Source organism: Apiospora marii (genome assembly GCF_038362585.1).
Source record: "Apiospora marii strain CBS 49790 chromosome Unknown utg000005l_segment0_segment0, whole genome shotgun sequence".
NCBI classification, from domain to species: Eukaryota; Fungi; Ascomycota; class Sordariomycetes; order Amphisphaeriales; family Apiosporaceae; genus Apiospora; species Apiospora marii.
In genome coordinates this window covers 1,544,502-1,564,556 of record NW_027117377.1, presented here as the reverse complement: position 1 = coordinate 1,564,556, position 20,055 = coordinate 1,544,502, and the positions used below count along the sequence as shown (strand labels likewise).

The window sequence follows — 20,055 nt, the reverse complement described above, 5'->3', positions numbered from 1 at the left end:
GGCCGCTTTCTTATTGCGCGTGATTTACTGTGACTCCCCTTTCCCAGTCGCACTATCTCTATTTGCTATTGCAAGGCAAGATATCGTCTCCTCGTATTTTCCAAGGATATATCTCGCCACAAGAAGCAGTTCCCACATTCATAGCGCCCAGCTGGGTCGGAAGTGGTAGGCATCTTTGAGAGAGTGTATAGTCACCACCGACTATCGTCCTTTTCCTTCTTTCATCTCTTCGCTCTTCGCCCATCCAGGTTAACCGGATCCAGCAAGCTGCACCGCCCCTGCTGATATGGTAAGGTCCGTAACACTGTTGCGATGACGAAACAGAAAAAGAAGGGCCATCTCCCTCCCATAGGGGCACAGGCTAAACATCGCCATGATCGCCATGACAAGTTCCATAGATCCCAGCAGCATGATAGACGTGTGTGGTCACAGTTGAATGCCCTGAAGGAGCCAGCCAAGATCAAGCACAAGTCGTATTTTGAAGCCGTCGACAACACGGAGAAGAAGAAGAAGCTTGAGTTCGAGGTAGTTTGAAGCCGCGCGAGCCCGAGACATTGTACTCACCAGCCAACAGGTAACCACGGAGAAAGAGCCGCCGCCTGGCTTCGAGTTCGTCCCTACCGGGAACCCCGACCTGACGGCAGCATGCAAGGAAATGTCCCGAGAACAGGATGCTATGATCTTCATTGTCTCGGTACGTCCAGCGTTAACAAGCCACGGATCCATCGCTAATACCGCTGCGACGTGTGTAGGACAGCAAGGACGTAAAGAATCTCGAACACCACATGCACCGCGCCGGTTATCATTTCAGACGAACGATCGTCGACGAGGCGCGCAAGATGCTGGAGCGAAATGGAGTCAACCTACTTGCGGCAGTTTCTTCGACTGGCGAACCCGAATCCATCCCCGCATCTCAGGAATTGATCAACAAGCAAGCTGACGCTGTTCTGAGGGATCTTTTCCCCCGAATTCCGAATACTGATCGCCAGGAGATCATACTTCATGCTTTCCAAAAGGTTTGTGGGACCCCTTTTCTGTATTGATATGCTCGTCGCGCTCACCTCAATTTCTTGCGTGAATTCAGGACAGCAAGTTCAACGGCGAGTATAAAGTTGGTATGGCCCTGGAGCTGCCACTGGCTCGTCGTGTCCAACTTGCTGCCCTTGCTCACATTAGGCACACACATACCCGGTATGACAAATTACTCAGGGAGACAACATGGGCCAATGCACGAAAGGCAGTCGAGCAGACCTGCTTAGATGTAATCGTCAAGTGGCGAGGTGATGAGGAGACTGGTCGTGACCAGCTTGATGAAATCCTCCGTGAGGTGATCGAGATCTCCGACAGCGAAGACGGTTCAGACGATGAAAGTTCTGGCGCAGAAGCCGCGTCGGCTGCTATGCCTCCCCCGGCTTTACCAAGACACATGTCGCTCGTTCCCCAAGGCAATCCTCCAGAACCTTCGCTTGCGGTAAGAGAGAAGCGACACGATGCCTCGGTGATTGAGCAGATGACGCCGGGACAAGTGCGAAGATTGACCCGGAATGAGAGAAAATCCGCCAGAAAGGCCCAGCGCTTTAGGAGATACGCTGCTGTTGCCGAAGGTTTCTCGAATGACCACAACACTAACGATCAAGGTCGAAACCAGCCCAACGGTACTCTTGCTCCTTCCGCTATGGATAGGGCACGCAGTGTTGCCCATCTTCCATCTGGCGTAGATCAAGGTGCTGTATCAGGCCCCTTGGAAGTCGAGCAAGGCCAACACCAGCAGCACTCGCCGTTCATGTCGGATGCTCCAAACACGTCTGGCGGACATGGAACCGCAAATATCCGTACCGCGACAAGGCACAGCGTTGGTGTTCCTTACCAACAACCGTCTTCTTTCATACGTGTTCGCGAGAGCACAGGACCCAAAGTTGGGTCGTTTGCTGATCGCCTGACTAACGACCTTACACCTTTGTCGCCGGTAAGACAGGGCTTGGAAGACATGCTCCTGCCTTCCATAGAGCCGGTGTCTCCCAACAGGCCCGTGAATATTAACCAAGGCTTCCGCCCCTACCCTGCCGTATCGCAATCGTTGGCGGAAAGCCCCCGTTTTATTTCTCGCACCATCGCTCATGAACCAGTGGGCTATGCCCGCCGAGGATCGCCGATCTTCATAGGAGACGTAGAGGATGCCGCCTCTAAGCGCCGGCGCATGCTGTCTCAGTATCCCGGAGATGATCAGGCAATGTCAGATGCGGGCTTTATCCGTATAGTTCGTGAACCGTCCCGTCCCGTTCAATACATGCCCGAGGGTCATGGTGATCCGTACCATGTTGCCCCGAGCAGACATACTCAGCGTCCTCGCACTCCCATCGTCTATGCAGGAGATGCGGCATACCCGACGCACGATGCTGGCCCTCCTAGGTCGAGGGCCAATCCGATCGTGATCGATTCGCCCTATGGCGCTGGAAGAGGTGTAGATGCGGGTGGGCCCCTTTATGTGGGCAATGATCGGCAAGCTCATCGGAGAGTTGTTACCCAGGATGCGCCTTTCCAGGAGGTTCGGCGCATTTCTGGTGGCCCTCGAGTAGTCTACCTTGAAGATGAGCCAGCGCCACGCACGAGGCCATATGACGAAGTGCGCTCAGCGCCCTATGCCCCGGCCCATCGGTATGGTACTTCTCAGGATATGCAGCCTGTAATGCGGCCTTACGAAACACCGGTATACAGAACGGTCTCCGCCGCTCACCATGACTATCCGCCTCAACTAGTGAATGAGCGATACCACTCCCAATTCCTGGGCCCTGAACAGAGGGATATGACCGGAAATGCCCCACAGGGCCAACGAATCATTCTCCGCGATGTGTAAGTTGACCATCGGCTCAGCTGGCGCAATGTCGTCGCAAAAGCTAATACGGGAACCATAGAACTTATGACACGGCAAGAAACATGGAACCTTATCAACAGACTACAGCACGAAGAACAACAGAGTACCACCCAGGAGAGTTGCGCTATGAGCATAATGATACGCCAGGCCATATTGTGCCTGCCGGAACACCTGGATTTGGTCACTCTCCACATCGGCAACCCGTTCATGGCGGGCCGTATTAAGTGTCCGTTGATGGTTACATGAAAGTTGCGAGTTGCAATTGGGCAGCCAGTAGTTTAGTGAAGCTACCAAGCAAGAGATTCAGCAAGGATGCATACAGCGAAGCCACGCTCTGAAGCGAGAGCGGGCGGGAACTCGTCATGGCAAGACAAGCGTACCTATGCATTGGGACAGGAGTATGTTGCATGAGTGGAGTTAGGAAGAGGTTTTTGTTTTTGATACCCATTGGTTTTGGTGGTTCGCATTACGAGCGGCAGCATGATGCATTTCATTGGCATTGAAATGGGGATGTTCGGTACAATATTCTACATTTGGAAGGTCTACACTGCTTGGCTGGCTAGCACCAGCATTGTCTTGAGCAGTACCATCAGGCCAGGGAGTTGCTATACCCAGTATATTTTGCCGCAGGGTTCTTGAGCAGTAGAACCCCATGTTGTTCATACTGGAGAGTATGTCATTGTATATACAGCATCTGAACTAGGAAAATTCAGGCCAGGCACGTTTGGCGATGTCTTGTACACCCAAGTCTATTTACTACCTACGACGTAACCTCGAAAGATGTTCAGTGTTGTTGACCTCGAGTACCCGATGGTATATCCATGCCAAATCAACCGCTACCCAATTCCCAGTGTGCTCCAGTGGAAAGCCAATATAACCCCTTAAAATGACGCCCAATTCAATGCAATAAAACGCACCCCCTGTCATCATGCAGGCAACGCAGTCCTTTCCCGTTGTGGCTCTTTTGACACAACCGGCTCTTCTTCTTCTTCTGGTGCTGCCGGCTCGTGCCCAGGCACAACCGGTAGCGGCTCGGGGGTCGTCTCTTGCGGACCGTTGACCTCCTTGGCTAACCTCTCCAACTCGTCTTCGACTTCGTCTTCGTCGTTATTCGATATACGCCCACCCAGCATCTCGCTGATCTCCTGTTTCGGGGGAAAGAAAAGGTGTTAGCCAAGCGCCCATACTCCGAAGCAAAGGATAGAAAGGGGAGGGGGCGCCAAGGGTTGAGTAAGAGACTGCGTACATTCTGGTAGGCAATGGCGTCGGCCGTCTCGCCCATGAGCTTCTCGACCTTGTCGATGCCGCCCATCTCGGCGTGGATCTCCTTGAGGACCTTGCTGCCCTGCTGCAGGCCGAAGACGATGTCCTTTTGGATCTGGGCGAACTCGACGTTGCGCGTCAGCTGCTCGAGCTGCTCGAGCTGCGCGTCCGTCTGCGCCAGCAGCGACTCCTGGTACTTCTTGCGGCGCAGCGCCAGCAGCGCCCGCTTCTTGTCGCCGTTGGCCAGGCATTGCCGCGCGATCTCCGTCTCCTTCTGGGTTAGGACTTCGATGCGCCGTTGGTACTGGTGCAGCTTGTCGCGCTGGTTCTTGAGGTCGAGGATCGCCCTGTGTGCCGGAAGAAGAAGAAAACCATTTTAGTACAGATATTCTTCTCTAGGGGGACAGAGAGTGTTCTATCGGAAGAAGACAGAGAGAGGGGTGGTGGATATGGCGGTGGACGGGTTCGTACTTGTCTTGCGCCGTTATGCGGCTCGGAGTGTTGCCCATTTCTCCTTCCTCCTGTTGCGCTCTAGGTAGAACGTGCCGGTATTTCAGATCCTGAAAAGCGCATCGCCTTTCCTCGATTGTGGTAGGAGAGCCCCGGCGACCCAATGGTTAGAGTCGCAAGTTATCGTGTGGTATGGCATGTAATCATGGGCTCAATAATTGGGAGTTGTAGGCTTCGAGATAGACCTGCTATGCCGCTGGCTGTTCGTCATCGGTCGGCAGGTGCATGTGGGTTGCTGGGGACCCGGTTATCTGGGGCAGAAGGCACTAAACTGACCTGGAACCTGGGCCATTAGGGGGGAGGGGTACCGCTATGTACTGCCACTTTAAGCAAGGCAGTTGATAAGATAAGGGACTCACTTATGGTTGAGTACCTAACAGAGAAACCTTAGCCAGCTAGACCTTGTTCAGACTAGCGCTCGACTTTTTATTAAGTCAAAGGCCTTTTCAAGATCTACAAAATAATACAGCTGCAGGTGTAGGAACGAGAAGTCCTTGAGTTTTCTGGTGTCTGTAGAGGATATCTGCATTTGAGGAGAGGACTCCATAAATTCTTGACGGCTGTGTTAGCTGGGGATGTATCCTTAAATCGACTGTTTGCCATTTATGCCTGAGGAAATCTGATTTGCAGACTTGCGACCTTGAGCAGGTATCATAAGATTTTTTTGGAAGTAGGTTCAAAGCTCCCATGCCCACACACACTCTCATGATGCACGCTTCATGCTATCCCAACTATTGGTCATGATAATGATCCCAGTTGTGACTGTCCATTCCGGCTTCATATGACTCACTCTCACTATGGTTTCTAACCCGTCCCCAGATCGTCGATATAGACGGGATTGTCGTCCAACCTAGCTCTCACTACATATAACTGTGGACGGCTGGCATACCCGCCTACACAAGCCATGCCTCCCCAAACGCGTTTGGACCGCGATGTCTATCAGATCCTCCGGAAGCTTGAGGACGACCATGAACGCAACAGCAGCAAGCCTGCAAAGTTCACCATCTCCGGTGTATATGACATGATCAAGAAGTCAAACTCCAGCGTAGCCCGCGAGAAGAAGAGGCCGCTGGAAGACGCCATCGAACGCGCCATGAGGCTTCGCAAAAAGGAGCGCACTGAGAATGACGAGGACGAGATGATGGAAGACTCGCCAGCCGAGCCGCCTACGCCGAAGGTAATTTTGGTCATTGAACTATTATTCATGTATACCGTTCAACGAGCTAATCTTGGGCATAGCCACAGACAAATCCTTCTTTGATGAACAAGCAAATTGCAAAATCTTGGAACGTCCCCAGGAGGGACAGGGCATCATCACCAGAAGCAACAGTTGAATCGGCCATCAGCACGAACGAACGGCTTCCCAATGGCGAGCCTAAGCTTAAGCGGCGCAGGGCCGAAAAGGCAGAGAAGGACCGCACACCACCTGGTGGATTGTCCCTTTTCAACCTGGGAGGCATGGATGATGCGATAGAACAGCTGGTCCGCCATGTAGCTCGCCCGATTGTGCGAGCGAAGAAATGGATGGAGAAGGCCAAGGGCGCGGAACCGACAAGAGGTGTGCTACTCCATGGCCCCCCTGGTTGCGGAAAGACGGTACTTGCGAATACCTTCGCTGCGGAACTGGGCATCCCTTTCATTCCCGTGTCGGCCCCGTCGTTGGTGGCAGGTATGTCTGGCGAGTCCGAGAAACAGATCCGAACTCTTTACGAGGAGGCCAAGAGCCTCGCCCCATGCCTGGTCTTCATCGACGAGATCGACGCCATTATGGGAAAGCGCGACAATGCTCAGCGAGAGATGGAGAAGCGCATAGTCGCCCAAATGCTGACTTGCATGGACGAACTGAGCTTGGAGAAAACGGGAGGGAAAGCAGTCGTTACAATCGCGGCAACCAACCGCCCAGACAGTATCGATCCTGCGCTGCGACGTGCTGGAAGATTCAACCTGGAAATCAACATTGGTGTACCGAATGAGCTGTCGCGAATCCAGATTCTCAAGGCTTTGACGAAGAATTACAACCTGGCCGAAGATGTTGATCTGACCGCTCTCGCCAAGGTTACGCCTGGTTTTGTGGGCGCCGACTTACAAGACGTCGTATCTCAGGCAGTGTCTGATATGCTCGAGCGTGCCGACGAGACGCGGATCCGGAAGGCCATGGACGAGATACCAGCTCCTGAAGACGGTTTCGTTGAAGCCACACCGAAAATGAAGTTCATGAAGCACCAATTGTCAGCTCTTAAGTCACTTTTCGACGACACAGACTTCGAAGACGACGAAAGCTACTTGGTGACGCAGCAACACTTGCTGGACGCGATTACCAGAGTCCAGCCTTCTGCCAAGAGAGAAGGTTTCAGCACGATACCAGATACAACCTGGGATCAGGTGGGGGCTCTCAAGGCGGTACAGAAAGAGCTCAGCCTGGCGATTATCCGCCCGATCGATACCCCCGAGCTCTTCTCCAAGGTTGGTTGGCGGTCGCCGTCAGGTGTCCTGCTTTGGGGACCCCCTGGTTGCGGAAAGACCCTGCTCGCAAAAGCCGTCGCCAACGAGGCCAAGGCGAACTTCATCTCCATCAAGGGTCCGGAGCTACTCAACAAGTTCGTCGGAGAGTCGGAGCGTGCCGTGCGGCAGGTGTTCTCTCGCGCCCGCTCCTCGGCGCCCTGTATCCTCTTCTTCGACGAGCTGGACGCTTTGGTGCCGAAGCGTGGAGACGCTATTGCCGAATCCAGCGCCCGCGTCGTCAATATGCTTCTTACCGAGCTGGACGGCATGAACAGCCGGGCGGGCGTCTACATCATCGGCGCCACCAACCGGCCTGACATGATCGATCCCGCCATCTTGCGCCCGGGTCGTCTCGGCAACAACATCTTCGTCGACCTGCCCGACGAGGACGGCCGGGTCGAGATCCTCAAGACGCGCATCCGCACGGTGCTTCCCGAGTCGACCCCGGAACAGCTCAGCGCCCTCGAGCCCGTGGCGCGCGATTCCCGCTGCCAGGGCTTCAGCGGTGCGGATATCGAGAACCTGCACATCGCTGCGGCCAAGGCCGCCGTCGAGCGCTGGGACGAGGACAAGGGTTCTTCCATCGAGATTATCCTCGCCGACTGGAATGTGGCTCTGTCCAAGATTAAGCCGTCGGTGTCGGAGAAGAGCGCGGATCATTTCAGGAGGCTGCAGAATAAGGGGTGGAATTAGATACCATGTCACTAGACTAGGAAAACGGCAAGAAATTGATTTAATCCCAGAAAGTATTGAGTGACTTCTAGTTCAAAGTGAATTCAAACCCAAAAGTGTTAATGCTGAACAATATTGACATTATTCAGCCTTCGGTCTGTCGCTCAGAATTTTGATCAGGCCGCCGCCGGCTCCGCCCCTGCTGCTGCTGCTGCTGCTGACCCTACTGCTGTGGTGTTAATTGTAGGTAGTAGTAGTAGCAGGAGTAGTAGTAGTAGCAGGAGTAGTAGTAGTAGCAGGAGTAATAGTAGTAGTAGTAGTAGTAGTAGGAGTAGTAGTAGCAGTGATGGTAGTAGTAGTGGTAGTGGTAGTAGTAGTGGTAGTGGTAGTAGTGGTGGTGGTAGTGGTAGTAATACTTGTACTAGGAGTAACAGGGGCCAGGAGGTGGTTGAATGAGCTTGCCATCAGGGAGTGTAATGGGTGTTCAACAAGCCAAGGGAGGGTTATTTCCCTTCAAATATATATATATACTACAGTATAAATTCTAAAGGTATCATCCTCGCACTACCAATGTCACCAGAGTCTCATCGGCTGGTTCTTGTTGGCTCCACCGCCGACGCTGTTGCTGGTGTCACTGTTGCTGCTTCTGCTGCTGGAAGCACCACACAGTCGTTATAACCACTCCTGGAGGTTTATTGGGGCGGGGGGTTTTGGAGACGCTTCGCTGGAAGAGCCAGCAATGGCGCTCTCCGGCTTCGTGCTCTGGGCTACTGGGCTACCCCGCCGCCGCTATTCCGCTGGTTGGCCCAGGCATCACTCATCGCCGAATCAAGATTGGGGATATTTCGGTGTGCTGTTAGTGTCAGGAACTTTGTCACACAGCATTGAACAAATCTCGATATCTATGAATTGAAGCGACAAGTGCTATTCTGAACAAGCAACGGAGAAGGAACATCAAAGGATCTGGTGAACTCTTTGGCGATCATCCGCCCTAGCCTCTGCTGTTGCTGCTGCCATGAATATATCCATCTGAGGTCTTATTTCTCGAAGATATAGAAATGGTAAATCATGGTAAATCTTCGCAGGAGTGAGCTATTAGAATTAGTTTGGCACCCTCGACAATCCTGCACTTGCCCTTCTAGAACCATTGCAAGTAGGAGTTGTACACTTCCAAGGGCATAAACAAATCTACATGGAGCATCACTGATTAGTCTACTGATATAGCTAGGTACAGCAGTATCGTGATAGTACTGGAAGCCTCAATGACGCACGTTTGATACCTCAGCGTGCTTATGTAAGTAACATGTTAAAAAGGGGCAAAATTCGAGATCAGCGGTGGCCGATCTATTCGGGTACCGGTACTAAGCCACTACTGCACTACTGCACAACTTAGAACCAGCATTATGACTCCGCATTATCTGGTCTGAAACTGCGTTAAGAAGTATCTTATGCATATCGGCATCTATCGGATATCTGTCGGGAACATGGCAGAAATTTCTGGTCGTCTGATAGGCCATTAGTAACGAACATCAGCATTACGCAGATCACATTTTTCGGGGGAAGATTCCCATGTTAGAAAGCCAATTCACATGTCACATTACTGGCCGAGGAAAACCAACGAAATTTTGAGTAGAGATCAAGTCAACGCCAAGTTCAATTAAAGGACCTAACGATCATGTCTACAATCCAATGCTTCTACCCCAGCCAGACCGTAGGTGAGGCCATGAACTCCCAGCAAACCCAAAACTTAATCAAAGGGGAGAGTCTTTCTTTCGCGAAGTATATGAACGATTGCACCAACGGGGCGCCAGAACGGTCTATTTCTATAGTACACTGTTGGCCAATCCGTCGTCGTCTATGATGATCTGGTCTTTATCGTTACACGTGATGCTGATAGCGCAGGAGGAAGCGCTTATTTGGTGGACTCCTTGAGGAAACTGTGGAGAGCGTGTTAGTCAAATTGGGTGGTGATACAAAACTGTGCGTGCAGGTTATGGCGGAGCTTACGTGATGAGGTCGTTTCGGTCCTTCTCCTTCTTGAGACCACCGAACGCCATCTTGGTACCGGGAATGTACTTCTTGGGGTTCTCGAGGTAGTCGAAGAGAGTGTTCTCCTCCCAGGTAACACCCTTTTGCTTGTTGGCGTCGGTGTAGGAGAAACCGTCGACCTGGCCAGACTTGCGGCCGAAGAGACCGTGCAGAGCAGGGCCGACCTTGTTGCCCTCACCCTCCTTCAGGGTGTGGCACTGAGCGCAACGGGTCTTGAAGAGGTTGGCACCCTTCTTGGAATCACCTGTGATAGAAACTTGTCAGCGCCGAGTCTTGGAAGTGACCCAAGTGTTTGTGCTGTGAGATGTCGAGAGGGCGAAGACGGCTTCCTGTTGCTATCCTGTCTGTCCCATGATGCGCTCATTGAATATGTGCCATTGGTATCTTAAAAGTCGTGTGACGAATGGTGATTGCCTCGACTCAGATAAAATACCGCAGGCTACGCCGGGTAGATCTCGCAGGATGTGCGCTTGAAATACGACAGGAAGACAACAGGCGATCGATGGGCGAACGGTAGCTTCTTGATCGCGAAGTGTGAATCGACGTCCACCTTCAAGGCGAGCGTCCAATGGCTTCGTATTGGTGGCAACCGGTTCTCCTCGATCAAGCCGTAATGGGGGGAGGCGATATCGCAACGAGGGAGAGTGATGACCTACCAGCAGAGAAACCCATTTTGAGGAATGTGGTAGCGTGAAGCTGAAGTGTATTAGGATATTAAGAAGGTGAGGTTGGTGAATGTTGTTCCAGAGTGGTATGGCTGAGGAGTGAATGGGAATTCCAGGAGAAGAAAAAGTCGGAATGCTCAGCGCGATGCAGGATTTATTATGGCAGCCGGGATTTTTCTTGGTTCGGGTTGACCAAGGACAGCCAAAAGGCAAGGTACAGCACACTTTCTCAATTAGCTATGACGCTTCCAGCCACGAGACACAAGCTAGAGTGGCTCCCCTTTCCGCTGGAAATGGAGCGCAGTGGAGCCTTCTCTGGCCAATCGAAGATGCAGCAATGGTCAGTAGCCAAGGTTGCCGCAAGAGTTTTCTCTCTTCCGGGATCAGCCGGACTTTTCTCAGCCACACTTGCACTTGCACTCACTACCAAGAGAGCGCGCGGCTTATTATTAGATGAATCCAGCTTGACGTTTCTGCCGTCTGGTTCCAGTCAAGATAGAGTTTCAAGGATCGACAATTCCGTTCCGCTGCGAGTCAACAATTTTCGACGCATACATACAGCATGCGGCCAAGAACCGTGGGAAGCTAGGGGTCTTTCCGTCATGGAAGCCCAGAAAGCCAACCTGCAGAGAGAATTGGGCATTCTGCTCTGGCATTCTGCAGCCACACTTCTGGCCACAACAAACGAAGCCAGGCAACGCCAGGCTGGCACACTTGCTAGAGATGACCGGGGATCCCCGGAGGTTTAGGTCCACTCCCCGGAAACCTGGATTGACCGCTCCGTTACGGGTCTCTTCGGAACGCTAATGGAAGTTCGGTAAACTGGAACCTCTCAACTGACTTGCATTCGCAGCATTGACCCAGTGAGTGACGAAAACTAGGAACGCCGTGACGCCCAAGTGTGTCCGTCTAAAATCGCGCTAAGGCGACGAGGGCACGCGCGCGGGTTCCGAATTTTAATTACTGGAAGCAAGCAAGCGTCTGCCCGCGTTCAGCGGTTTTTGCTGAGGTAAGCTAGTAAAGTCGGCAGCTCCCTGCAATATCAAATCTGCTTGCTATTGCAGCTCTCTCCAAACTAGCCAATAGCAATCTACTCGAAAATGAGGTCTGCATTCGGAATTCATGCGTAACGCGACATATCGTGTGTTTGCAAGGGACTGACTCAATTGCCAATGTCAATAAACGAAACATTCCAATTGATATAAACAGGTCGTGAACCCTGCTGAGATATTGTCCTGAGGGGCCGACTCACCCACATCGTTACCTCATCCCACCTTTTGCTGCTGGTGTTGACGGGGCCGAGAGCTACTACTATTCACATCCACCATGGCACCGTCTACTTCCTATATCCCGCGCTTCTTGCTTCCGCAGTACGGCACGATATGGCGGAGCTCGACGGCACGCGCCATGCCCTTTGCGCGACCCATCAGTGCGGATGTCGGCCAGGTTCTAGTGCGCTACGCTTCTAAGACCGCCGCTGCAAAGTCCGCGGCCACGACGACAGCCACTGCGGCCAAGAAGGTCGCTGCTCCGAAGGCCGCATCCACCAAGGCCCCGGCTGCGACAAAGACTACCAAGGCCCCCGCTGCGAAGACTACCCCTCCAAAGACTGCGCCGACCAAGCCCGCCACTACCAAAGCTGCTGCGCCGAAGGCGGCCACGCCCAAGACCCCCGCCTCCGCATCTTCTATCAAGAACACCCCGGCCACCTCGGCAACGAAGCCCGCTGCCCCCGAGCCGGTAGCAAAGGCGCCGCCAGCCGCCGCTACACCCAAGCCTGCCACTGCCGACCCCTCCAAGCCCATTGTCCTCGAAAAGCCCGAGAAGTTCAACCCGCCCTCCCACGGCGCCCGCCTCCCTCGCTCCACCCCGAAGCACTATGGAGGTGCCCTCGGCGCCGAGGAGCTGACGGCGCAGAAGACCAAGGAGTACCCGGGTCTCCCCCCGCCGCCGAACACATGGTCCCACTGGTTCATCAACAACAAGCACATCCACATGTTCATCACTCTTGTAAGTTCCCACATTCAGGCGCATTCTCAAGCGCCGGTGCTGCGATGACCTTCCCCAGCTTACACGATCATCTAGGGCGCATTGATGTCGTTGGGCGCATACACATTCGCGGCTCGGTTCAACGCCAACTCGCCCTTCGCCGAGATGATCCCGCCCATTGGCGAGTTCCCCAAGCAGCCCATCAACTACATCCGCACCTGTGTCGAGGTCCTCAAGCTGCACGAAGAGCACGAGTCGGCCCAGACGGCTGAGAAGCGCCGCCGCCGGATCGAGGACGTTCAGAAGCGCAACGAGTACCGCAAGGCCCACGGCCTGCCGATCGCAAACGGCATCGAGAGCTGGACCGGTACCGGGGAAGCTGCCAAGCCGGCCGAGGAAGAGGGGGCTGTTGTCGCTGCTATCCCGGCCTCCGCGGCCCCTTCGGCAGTGCTCGACGCCACTAGCACTTCTGAGCAGACCGAGGTTGATGGCAAGCGCAAGAAGTTCTTGGGCATTTTCTAAGCTGGGTGCTACTACCTGCCAACCCCTGACTGATACGCATGCAGTTAGTCAAGGTCATAATGGCCCACCATGTCATTTAGACTGGCAAAGCATGCGCAATTAATGAGTTTATGTATTCCAAGAAAACGGCGAGCCACAATATGCAGAATCATGTAGAAGTATCGTGGAGTAAATCAGCCAGCCCCTTTTTGACTGGCAGAAATCATTTCATCATTGTGCATGGCGCATTGGATGGTATCATGACATCGCATAAATTTACATAGTGATCATCTCTTTTTTCCTTCTTCGTCGTTGTCTGTTCTTCTCTCCCTTAGCCCAGCTCCACGCCCTCGAGTCCATCCAGGACCTCCTCCGCGACGCCGCCCCTCTCCAAAACCTTGGCGACCATGGCGCCCAGCATGGCGAACTTGGCACCGCCGCGCGGCGCCTTCCACACACCGACGACGTCTTCCGTCTCCGTGACCCGGGCGTCGGGATGCTTGGCGGCGCCGCCCTCGCTCGCCGAAGAAGCGGGTGTCGTAGTACTAGCAGCGGCGGCTGTGGCGGCCGTCATCGTGCCCCAGGCCGAGGCGTTGACGGAGTTGGGCACGCCGGGCGGCGTTAACCGCGAGGGCGGGTCGATTGTGCGGACGGAGAGCAGGTGCAGGTTTCGCTTAGTGGTCGTTGCGGCAGCAGGTGTAGACTCGGACTCGGGCTCGGGCTCGGATCCTGATGAGGAACCCTCGGCGACCGAGACGGCGACGGCGCTGTCGGCGACGGCTAGTTCCTCCTTGGAGGGGTCGAAGATGATGTTGTCGCCGACGGCCATGACCAGGAGGGTGATAGGGGGCCTCGAGGAGGGTGCCGCCGCGGAGGACTGTTTTGAGGATGATTTGCCGGATTTTGTGTCTTGGCGGGGGTAGAGGAACGTGGCGGCGGCCCAGTCGTCGTCGAACATGGGGTCCTCGTCGGCCTCGGACTTGAGGCGCGGCAGCCGGGTCGCGAGGAGGGCGAGGTGGGTGGTCAAGCTCAAGAGCGGGAGCGGGTAGGATAGGGGCGGGGAGATGAGTATGATCTATTGTAGAAGTTGGTGTTAGTCACTTTGCGCCGGTTGATAGATAGATGGAATGGGAAAGCGCTGATGGATATACGTACGTCCAAGTAGAGCTTCCAGTGAAACCGCCGGTTGATCCAGAGCTTCTTGACAAACGTGCCGTCCGCCAGCAGGGCCTCGGTCAGCATCGAGGTCAGGAACACGGTGCCCGAGTCGTCGTCGCGCAGGCCCGGGATCTCGACGCTGAGCTCGACCCAGTCGGGCGATCCCCGGACCTGGTCCAACGCCGCCGCCACGGCCGCCTCCTCATCCTCGTCCACATCCATCGCACTCTCTCCATCCCCTGCTTTCGTCGCCTTTCTCGTCGATTTCCGGAGCTTCTTTTGGGGGGTGCTGGTGTTGACGTTGTGGTCCTTGCGCCCCTCGGTCGAGGCGACGAACTCGTAGGGCGACACGGGCGTCTTCTCGACCTCGGCCTTGACGCCCACGACGGCCTCGGTGCCGTCGGCGAAGCAGATGCGCGCGCTGCCGTTGGTGCCCGGCAGGATCCCCGTCTCGGCCGTCAGCGGGCGGAACTGCGTCGGCGACCGGCCGTCGGGGCGGATCGGGCCCGGGGTGATGAGGCTCAAGCTGCCGTGCAGGTAGGCGAGCTCGGCCGGCGAGAGCAGCAGGTGCTGCGAGGTGGACGACATGGTTTGTTTGGCGCGGGCGTGGGGTCTTTTTTGCGCGCGCGCTTCCTCTTTTCTTCCTTCTTGGGGAAGGAAAGCAAAAATAAAACTTGAGTTGTCCTCGCTGCGGTTCCTGGCTTCTCTCCCGCAGAATTTGTCGCTTGTAGAAAGTTACCGCGCAGAAAATGGGCGAAAAGCGGCGATCTACTGCAAGCCCGCTTGTCGTATAGTGACGGCGATTTCTTTTTTTGATGTGAGGCTGAAGTGGGATTTTCTGAGCTCCAGCATTGAGCTGCTGTAATTGGGCAGTCTCAGTGGGTGGCTTACAGGGGGTAGCTGCAAGGCTACAGAGGTGCACTCAGGCACTCCACCTAATCTTCAGCATGGTGCTGTGGGGCGCCTTTTGGTGATGTGAACTGCAGTCGGCTCATCCTACCTCCCGCGTCCAGAAAGTCGCCGGCGGCGGCTGATATTAGGTGTTTACATACATACCTTCCTATACTATCACATTCTTTATCTGAGAAATGCGTTGAGCTCGGAGACATTTGATCCTCTACTCATCTCCTTCTCACCCAAATATGGATTATCGCTTTAACTGAACATCTGGACGCCCACTCGGGGAGACAACGACATTTGTCATCGTGTACTGTTTACTCTGTAGTTAGGGTTGCTAGCAAAGACGTTTTTTCTTCGTCGGACAGCTGTGTATATAAAGCAAGGTCATTCTTGAACGTTGAAGAGATAGAGATACCTCGTCAGCAACTCAATAAACACATCCGCGCATACTCCCAACCTCAAGTCTACTACTGCCCCCAAGGTCCCTCGCGTGTCCAAACGGTCATATACTCTCTAACCAGAACATACTGACATCCACTCACACCTAATCGTCATGGCAGACCTATTATACCAGGCCTACATGAGACTCCGCCCCATCCCTCTACCCCCTCCAGACACCTTCGCCGGCCAGACAGCCGTGGTGACGGGTGGCACCAGTGGCCTCGGTTTTGCCACCGCGGTCCATCTCCTCAGGCTTGGTGCCGCCGAGGTCATCATCTCCGCGCGAGAGGCGGCTCGGGGTCGCGATGCCGCGGCGCAGATCGTCTCGGAGGCGTTAGGGGAAGGAAAGGAAGGCAGAAAGAATAAGCCGTCTCTTGGCCAGGTCAAGGTTTTCGAACTGGACATGAGCCGGTACGATTCAGTCGTAGCCTTCGTCGAGAAAGTGAGGCAGATCAAGAAGGGCACAGGGGGCGTGGACGTGGTGATTCTGAATGCCGGGATGATCGGCACCGAGTACGAAAAGGGGCCCGAAGGGTGGTAAGTGGGATGTCTCTTTCTCATATTCGGCCTGGGCTCTCTCCTGAACCCATCTGTTCAAATGAAGGCCAGTTCCTGAATTCAAAAATATATAGAGAGAGAGAGAGAGAGAGAACGAGAAATACGGCACTTGGCTCAGAGACAATGCTTCTCAACCCAGGGGCGATTCGAAAAGGGGCTAACGTCTCATGCTAATCGGCGTACCCTCCATTCAGGGAACAAAACCTCCAGACCAACACTCTCTCCACAACGCTGCTAACCGCCCTCCTACTCCCTTACCTGAAATCGGAGCGGGCACACCGCAGCTCTCCAGCCCACATGACGCTCGTCGGCTCCATGCGCTACACCGAGCCCGACATCGACCGCTGGCACGAATGGGCAACCCAGGAAGGCGGCGGCGGCGGCGGCGGCGTGATGGAGCATCTCAACCGACCCGAGAACTTCGGCTCGGCTGCCGACCGATATGCCAGCACGAAGCTGCTCTTGCAATACGCCTTCGAGGAGCTCGTGAAGCTGGCCAGGAAGGATGGCGACAATGACGGACCGTGAGATAAGCCCTCACCCCTTGCCTTCCCTTCCTCCCCACCCCTATCTAGTCCATCTTTTTCTTCTTTCTTCTCCTTAAGCATACACAGCATTTCACTAACCCTGCAGACACAGTCCGCAAGTTATCATGAACATCGTATGCCCCGGCATCGTCAAGACGAGTCTCGCCCGCGACTACCAAGCCCGGGGCGGCCTCGGGATCCGGCTCGCCGTGGCCGCCTTCCAGGGCCTGTTCGGGAAGTCCGCGGCCGACGGAGCGCGTTCCTACTTGGCGGCCGTGACCACCAAAGAGGAGCAGCATGTGAGTAAAACAGATTCTTCTTGTACCCCCACGGACTTTTTGAACACCCTACGTCCCCTCCTACAATGTCGTACGCCTCGATGCCACGCCCCCAGAGCCATCACACCTTCACAATGGCGCCCCATCTCCCACACGCATACACAGAGGGGAGGAGCGTGGCATCGTGTAAGAACTCCTGTTTGCTAACCCGCCATTTGGCGTACTAGGGAGACTTCATCCAGTTCTACAAAAGCGCGTCTCAATACAAGCAGTAAGTAGTTCTCGAATTTACCCCCACGTTTCGTCCCCATCCTCCTTTTCAGCTTATATGCATGATATGACCACACATCCCGTGCCCATTGACTAATCATTGCGCCCCCCGCGCGCTCTTGCGTACTAGGTTGCGGCAAAGGGTCATCACTTCTCCTAAGGGCCAAAAGATGCAGGCCCAAGTCTGGGGTGAGCTGTGCCAGGAGCTGGGGGCGAAAGTACCCAGTTTCAAGGAGGTAGTACCACTGGGTGCCGCTGCTTAGCATTCTTGACCCGTTCTTTCTGTGCTTCTTACTTTAGATAGGGGCTCATTTTTATTACAATCAATTTGATTTCAGAGGTACATTGTTCACACGATGATTTGCTTGAACAAGCCTCGGTGAAGCTCCCGGGCCCCGGTATCCGAGGCAGCCATAGCCGAACGGACATGTCAAAATGGAGGGCGTGTTAGTTGTAAGATTTGCCATTGTACTGCCTTCGATCAAATCATGTACAGAAAGCGTAAAGTAGGTAGTCGGTGCCCCCCACACATTCTCTTTAGCATTTCTCTGTCACCGATGACCAAATGCGACCACTTTCCCGATCCGGCACCGAGCAACACCCCTGTCGGGGGTCGTCGGTTGGCTAGTGCTTAGACGCCTCGCCGAAAATCCAGACAGGTCTGGTTTCCAACCAGGTCCGTCCCGACCGCCGCGACCATCTGGGCAATGGCCGCCTTGGGCGTTCCCGGGCTGTTGATGTCCTCGTCGTCCCACTGGAAGATGTCCCCGGCGAAGCAGAAGCCGCGATTCAGTCGCACAGGGATGTGGTCGAGATCGACGGACCGCATTTGCTCTAGCGGCGGGATTCCTGGCATGTTGGCGTCGAAAATGGAATGCTCCTCCTCGTCGTCGGAATCGCCTTGCTGCTGCTCGTCGTCGGTAACAGTTTCGGCAGTACCCCCGGAAGCATTCCCTTTTCCATCTCCGGACCCCGAAGCCTCCTCACTTGCGGGGCTGGCCCTCTCGAGGTATCCCTTGCTGTTGAATCGGGCCAAAAGAGGATCGTCGACCTTTTCCCACTCGAGAGTGTCGGGCTCAAGAAGGTATTGCGGGGCGTAGTCCATCTTGTACTTCATCTTGGGACACGTGTGGATGTAGTAGCCGGGATACCACCAGCGGTATCCGTTCTCCGTCGCCAGGGCGATCTCACGCAACGCACCCAGTTTCCCGGGCTGCCACTTGTGTATCGACTCGTGGTACAGAAAGTACACGGCGGAGACGCAGTCGGGGAGCAAATCGAGGACTCCGATGGCTACCAGCTTGCCATCCAGCCGGTAGCATTGGTGGTAGGATCCTAGCTCTCGCTCCTTGCCATCGTCGGATCGGATGACGCTACGTCGTAGCGGCGAGCCGCATAGAAAACGCTTGAATCCATCTCTGCTGATCATTTCGGGGCCTTCGTGGTGCACGATCCGCTGGTAGTTCTCAAACACGGCGTACTTTTCCTCGGAGAACACATCGGGCTCTAGCGTGATCTCAAAGTCGTGCAGTGGTTGAGGTGGGTTCTTCAGGGTCCGCGCCTCGGCCTCATGTATTCTCTCGACAAGGTCAAACTCCATATCGCGCTTCTTGGCTTGCTCGCGTGATCTTGGGTACAAGCGCGCCGCTTTCTTTGTGTATTCATCGCCCAATACATGCTTGTTGAAGCGGTTGATGGCATGGCGCTGGTCTTTGGTAGCATGGAATTCGCTAGAGTCTAAGCGCAGAGTATAGTGCGAGCAACAAGCCTCCCGCTGGTTTGGTCTGTATAGAAGCGCCCCAGAGCGACGCCAGTACCGATCAAGCAAGGATTGATAATACTCTGGGCTCATGGATGTTGCACGGATGTAATAGGAGCCCCCTGTACCTTAGAAAATCGTATTAGAGATCGGTTACCCCTTTCCGTAATGACGCATTTACGTTACTGCATAGTCGTCTTTCTCTACGGTTAGGAAGCAAGGTTCAACGGCCCTCGTAGCCCCTGACCTCGGCCTGGTCCGTTGAAGGTCCATCCTCGAGTGATACCCGGGAATTTCACATGCACGCTAGACTTGAAAGAAAACGCTTCGCGAAAACGAGATTGAGAAAATGATGGGCTCCTTTACATACTCTTTTGAGTCTGCTCCCTTGGGGTGCCACGGCAGTAGCCGCAGCTAGAGGAATGCCTGTATCCTGTGTTTAATTGGATAGTTAGTATATATAGTATGCTCCGCACAAGATAGGAGCAGCCGAGAGATCACATTGGCCAGCAGATAATATGAGAGGCTGTCATAGACTTCTATTGCCCGTATTCAGCCACGGCTAAGAGCCAATCGTTTATTTACGATGGACTTGCATGCGAGTGACTGGTCTAGATAGGCACACTTCACGATGGCATCGTGTTTCGTATGCATCGTGAGAGGTGTACAAGGAAATAGAAATCGGATGCCTAACCCAAGACGGCAGTTGATTGGCAGTCGGAAACTGGCCGGGGGCGAATATGTTCATGTGTTCTCTGACTGCGTTGGTCGACTTTGGCGGTGCACTTGCGGATCATGGAAGGAAATAAAAGATTGTAGTCATCGTGAAGAGGGGGCCAACACCATGAGACGAGCGACAAGCCGCAATGCGGCGGCACACGAGTGACCAAATGGCTGGTAGCAATGGCTGGCATCGACCTGCAGGTGCAACTTCTCAAGCCATTCCCCACAAGCCGTGATGCAGGCAAAGACAGCCAACGGTAGGCTGTATTTGGGGCACGGGTCCGGATGGTTGGGTGAGAAGCGCGTGGATGGATACTTGGGGGATGGCTAAAGCCGAAAAGGCTGAGAAGGAAAGAGAGAGAGAGAGAGAGAACTGACCTATTGGTGATATGTAGCTGAATGCATCTTCAGGGGTGCT

General features: G+C 54.4%; 8 protein-coding genes across 8 annotated transcripts; 4 read left to right on the top strand and 4 right to left on the bottom strand.

The window, feature by feature from the left end:
• Positions 1–312: 312 nt before the first annotated feature.
• Positions 313–2,854, top strand: PG985_008380 (uncharacterized protein; the record flags this gene model as incomplete). The annotated part of the gene is made up of 4 exons (XM_066828148.1): positions 313–525; positions 575–694; positions 753–1,016; positions 1,085–2,854. The coding sequence occupies 4 exons, from the start codon at positions 313–315 to the stop codon at positions 2,852–2,854; spliced, it is 2,367 nt and encodes a 788-aa protein (XP_066683060.1).
• A 944-nt stretch (positions 2,855–3,798) lies between these two features.
• On the bottom strand, positions 3,799–4,644 carry PG985_008379 (VPS20 vacuolar sorting; the record flags this gene model as incomplete). The annotated part of the gene is made up of 3 exons (XM_066828147.1): positions 3,799–4,017; positions 4,119–4,482; positions 4,607–4,644. 3 exons carry the CDS (start codon positions 4,642–4,644, stop codon positions 3,799–3,801), a joined length of 621 nt encoding a protein of 206 aa, XP_066683059.1.
• Positions 4,645–5,549: 905 nt separating this feature from the next.
• Positions 5,550–7,840, top strand: PG985_008378 (uncharacterized protein; the record flags this gene model as incomplete). The annotated part of the gene is made up of 2 exons (XM_066828146.1): positions 5,550–5,822; positions 5,885–7,840. The coding sequence occupies 2 exons, from the start codon at positions 5,550–5,552 to the stop codon at positions 7,838–7,840; spliced, it is 2,229 nt and encodes a 742-aa protein (XP_066683058.1).
• Positions 7,841–9,482: 1,642 nt separating this feature from the next.
• PG985_008377 (uncharacterized protein) lies at positions 9,483–10,540 on the bottom strand (the record flags this gene model as incomplete). The annotated part of the gene is made up of 3 exons (XM_066828145.1): positions 9,483–9,756; positions 9,827–10,112; positions 10,525–10,540. The coding sequence occupies 3 exons, from the start codon at positions 10,538–10,540 to the stop codon at positions 9,732–9,734; spliced, it is 327 nt and encodes a 108-aa protein (XP_066683057.1). The 3' UTR covers positions 9,483–9,731.
• Positions 10,541–11,859: 1,319 nt separating this feature from the next.
• PG985_008376 (uncharacterized protein) lies at positions 11,860–13,044 on the top strand (the record flags this gene model as incomplete). Its single annotated transcript, XM_066828144.1, has 2 exons — positions 11,860–12,543; positions 12,619–13,044. The coding sequence occupies 2 exons, from the start codon at positions 11,860–11,862 to the stop codon at positions 13,042–13,044; spliced, it is 1,110 nt and encodes a 369-aa protein (XP_066683056.1).
• A 310-nt stretch (positions 13,045–13,354) lies between these two features.
• PG985_008375 (uncharacterized protein) lies at positions 13,355–14,769 on the bottom strand (the record flags this gene model as incomplete). Its single annotated transcript, XM_066828143.1, has 2 exons — positions 13,355–14,098; positions 14,179–14,769. The coding sequence occupies 2 exons, from the start codon at positions 14,767–14,769 to the stop codon at positions 13,355–13,357; spliced, it is 1,335 nt and encodes a 444-aa protein (XP_066683055.1).
• An 865-nt stretch (positions 14,770–15,634) lies between these two features.
• On the top strand, positions 15,635–17,418 carry PG985_008374 (short chain dehydrogenase/ reductase; the record flags this gene model as incomplete). Its single annotated transcript, XM_066828142.1, has 5 exons — positions 15,635–16,059; positions 16,275–16,604; positions 16,720–16,906; positions 17,113–17,156; positions 17,286–17,418. 5 exons carry the CDS (start codon positions 15,635–15,637, stop codon positions 17,416–17,418), a joined length of 1,119 nt encoding a protein of 372 aa, XP_066683054.1.
• A 368-nt stretch (positions 17,419–17,786) lies between these two features.
• On the bottom strand, positions 17,787–19,007 carry PG985_008373 (Arginine-tRNA-protein transferase; the record flags this gene model as incomplete). Its single annotated transcript, XM_066828141.1, has 1 exon — positions 17,787–19,007. The coding sequence occupies one exon, from the start codon at positions 19,005–19,007 to the stop codon at positions 17,787–17,789; it is 1,221 nt and encodes a 406-aa protein (XP_066683053.1).
• Positions 19,008–20,055: the final 1,048 nt, after the last annotated feature.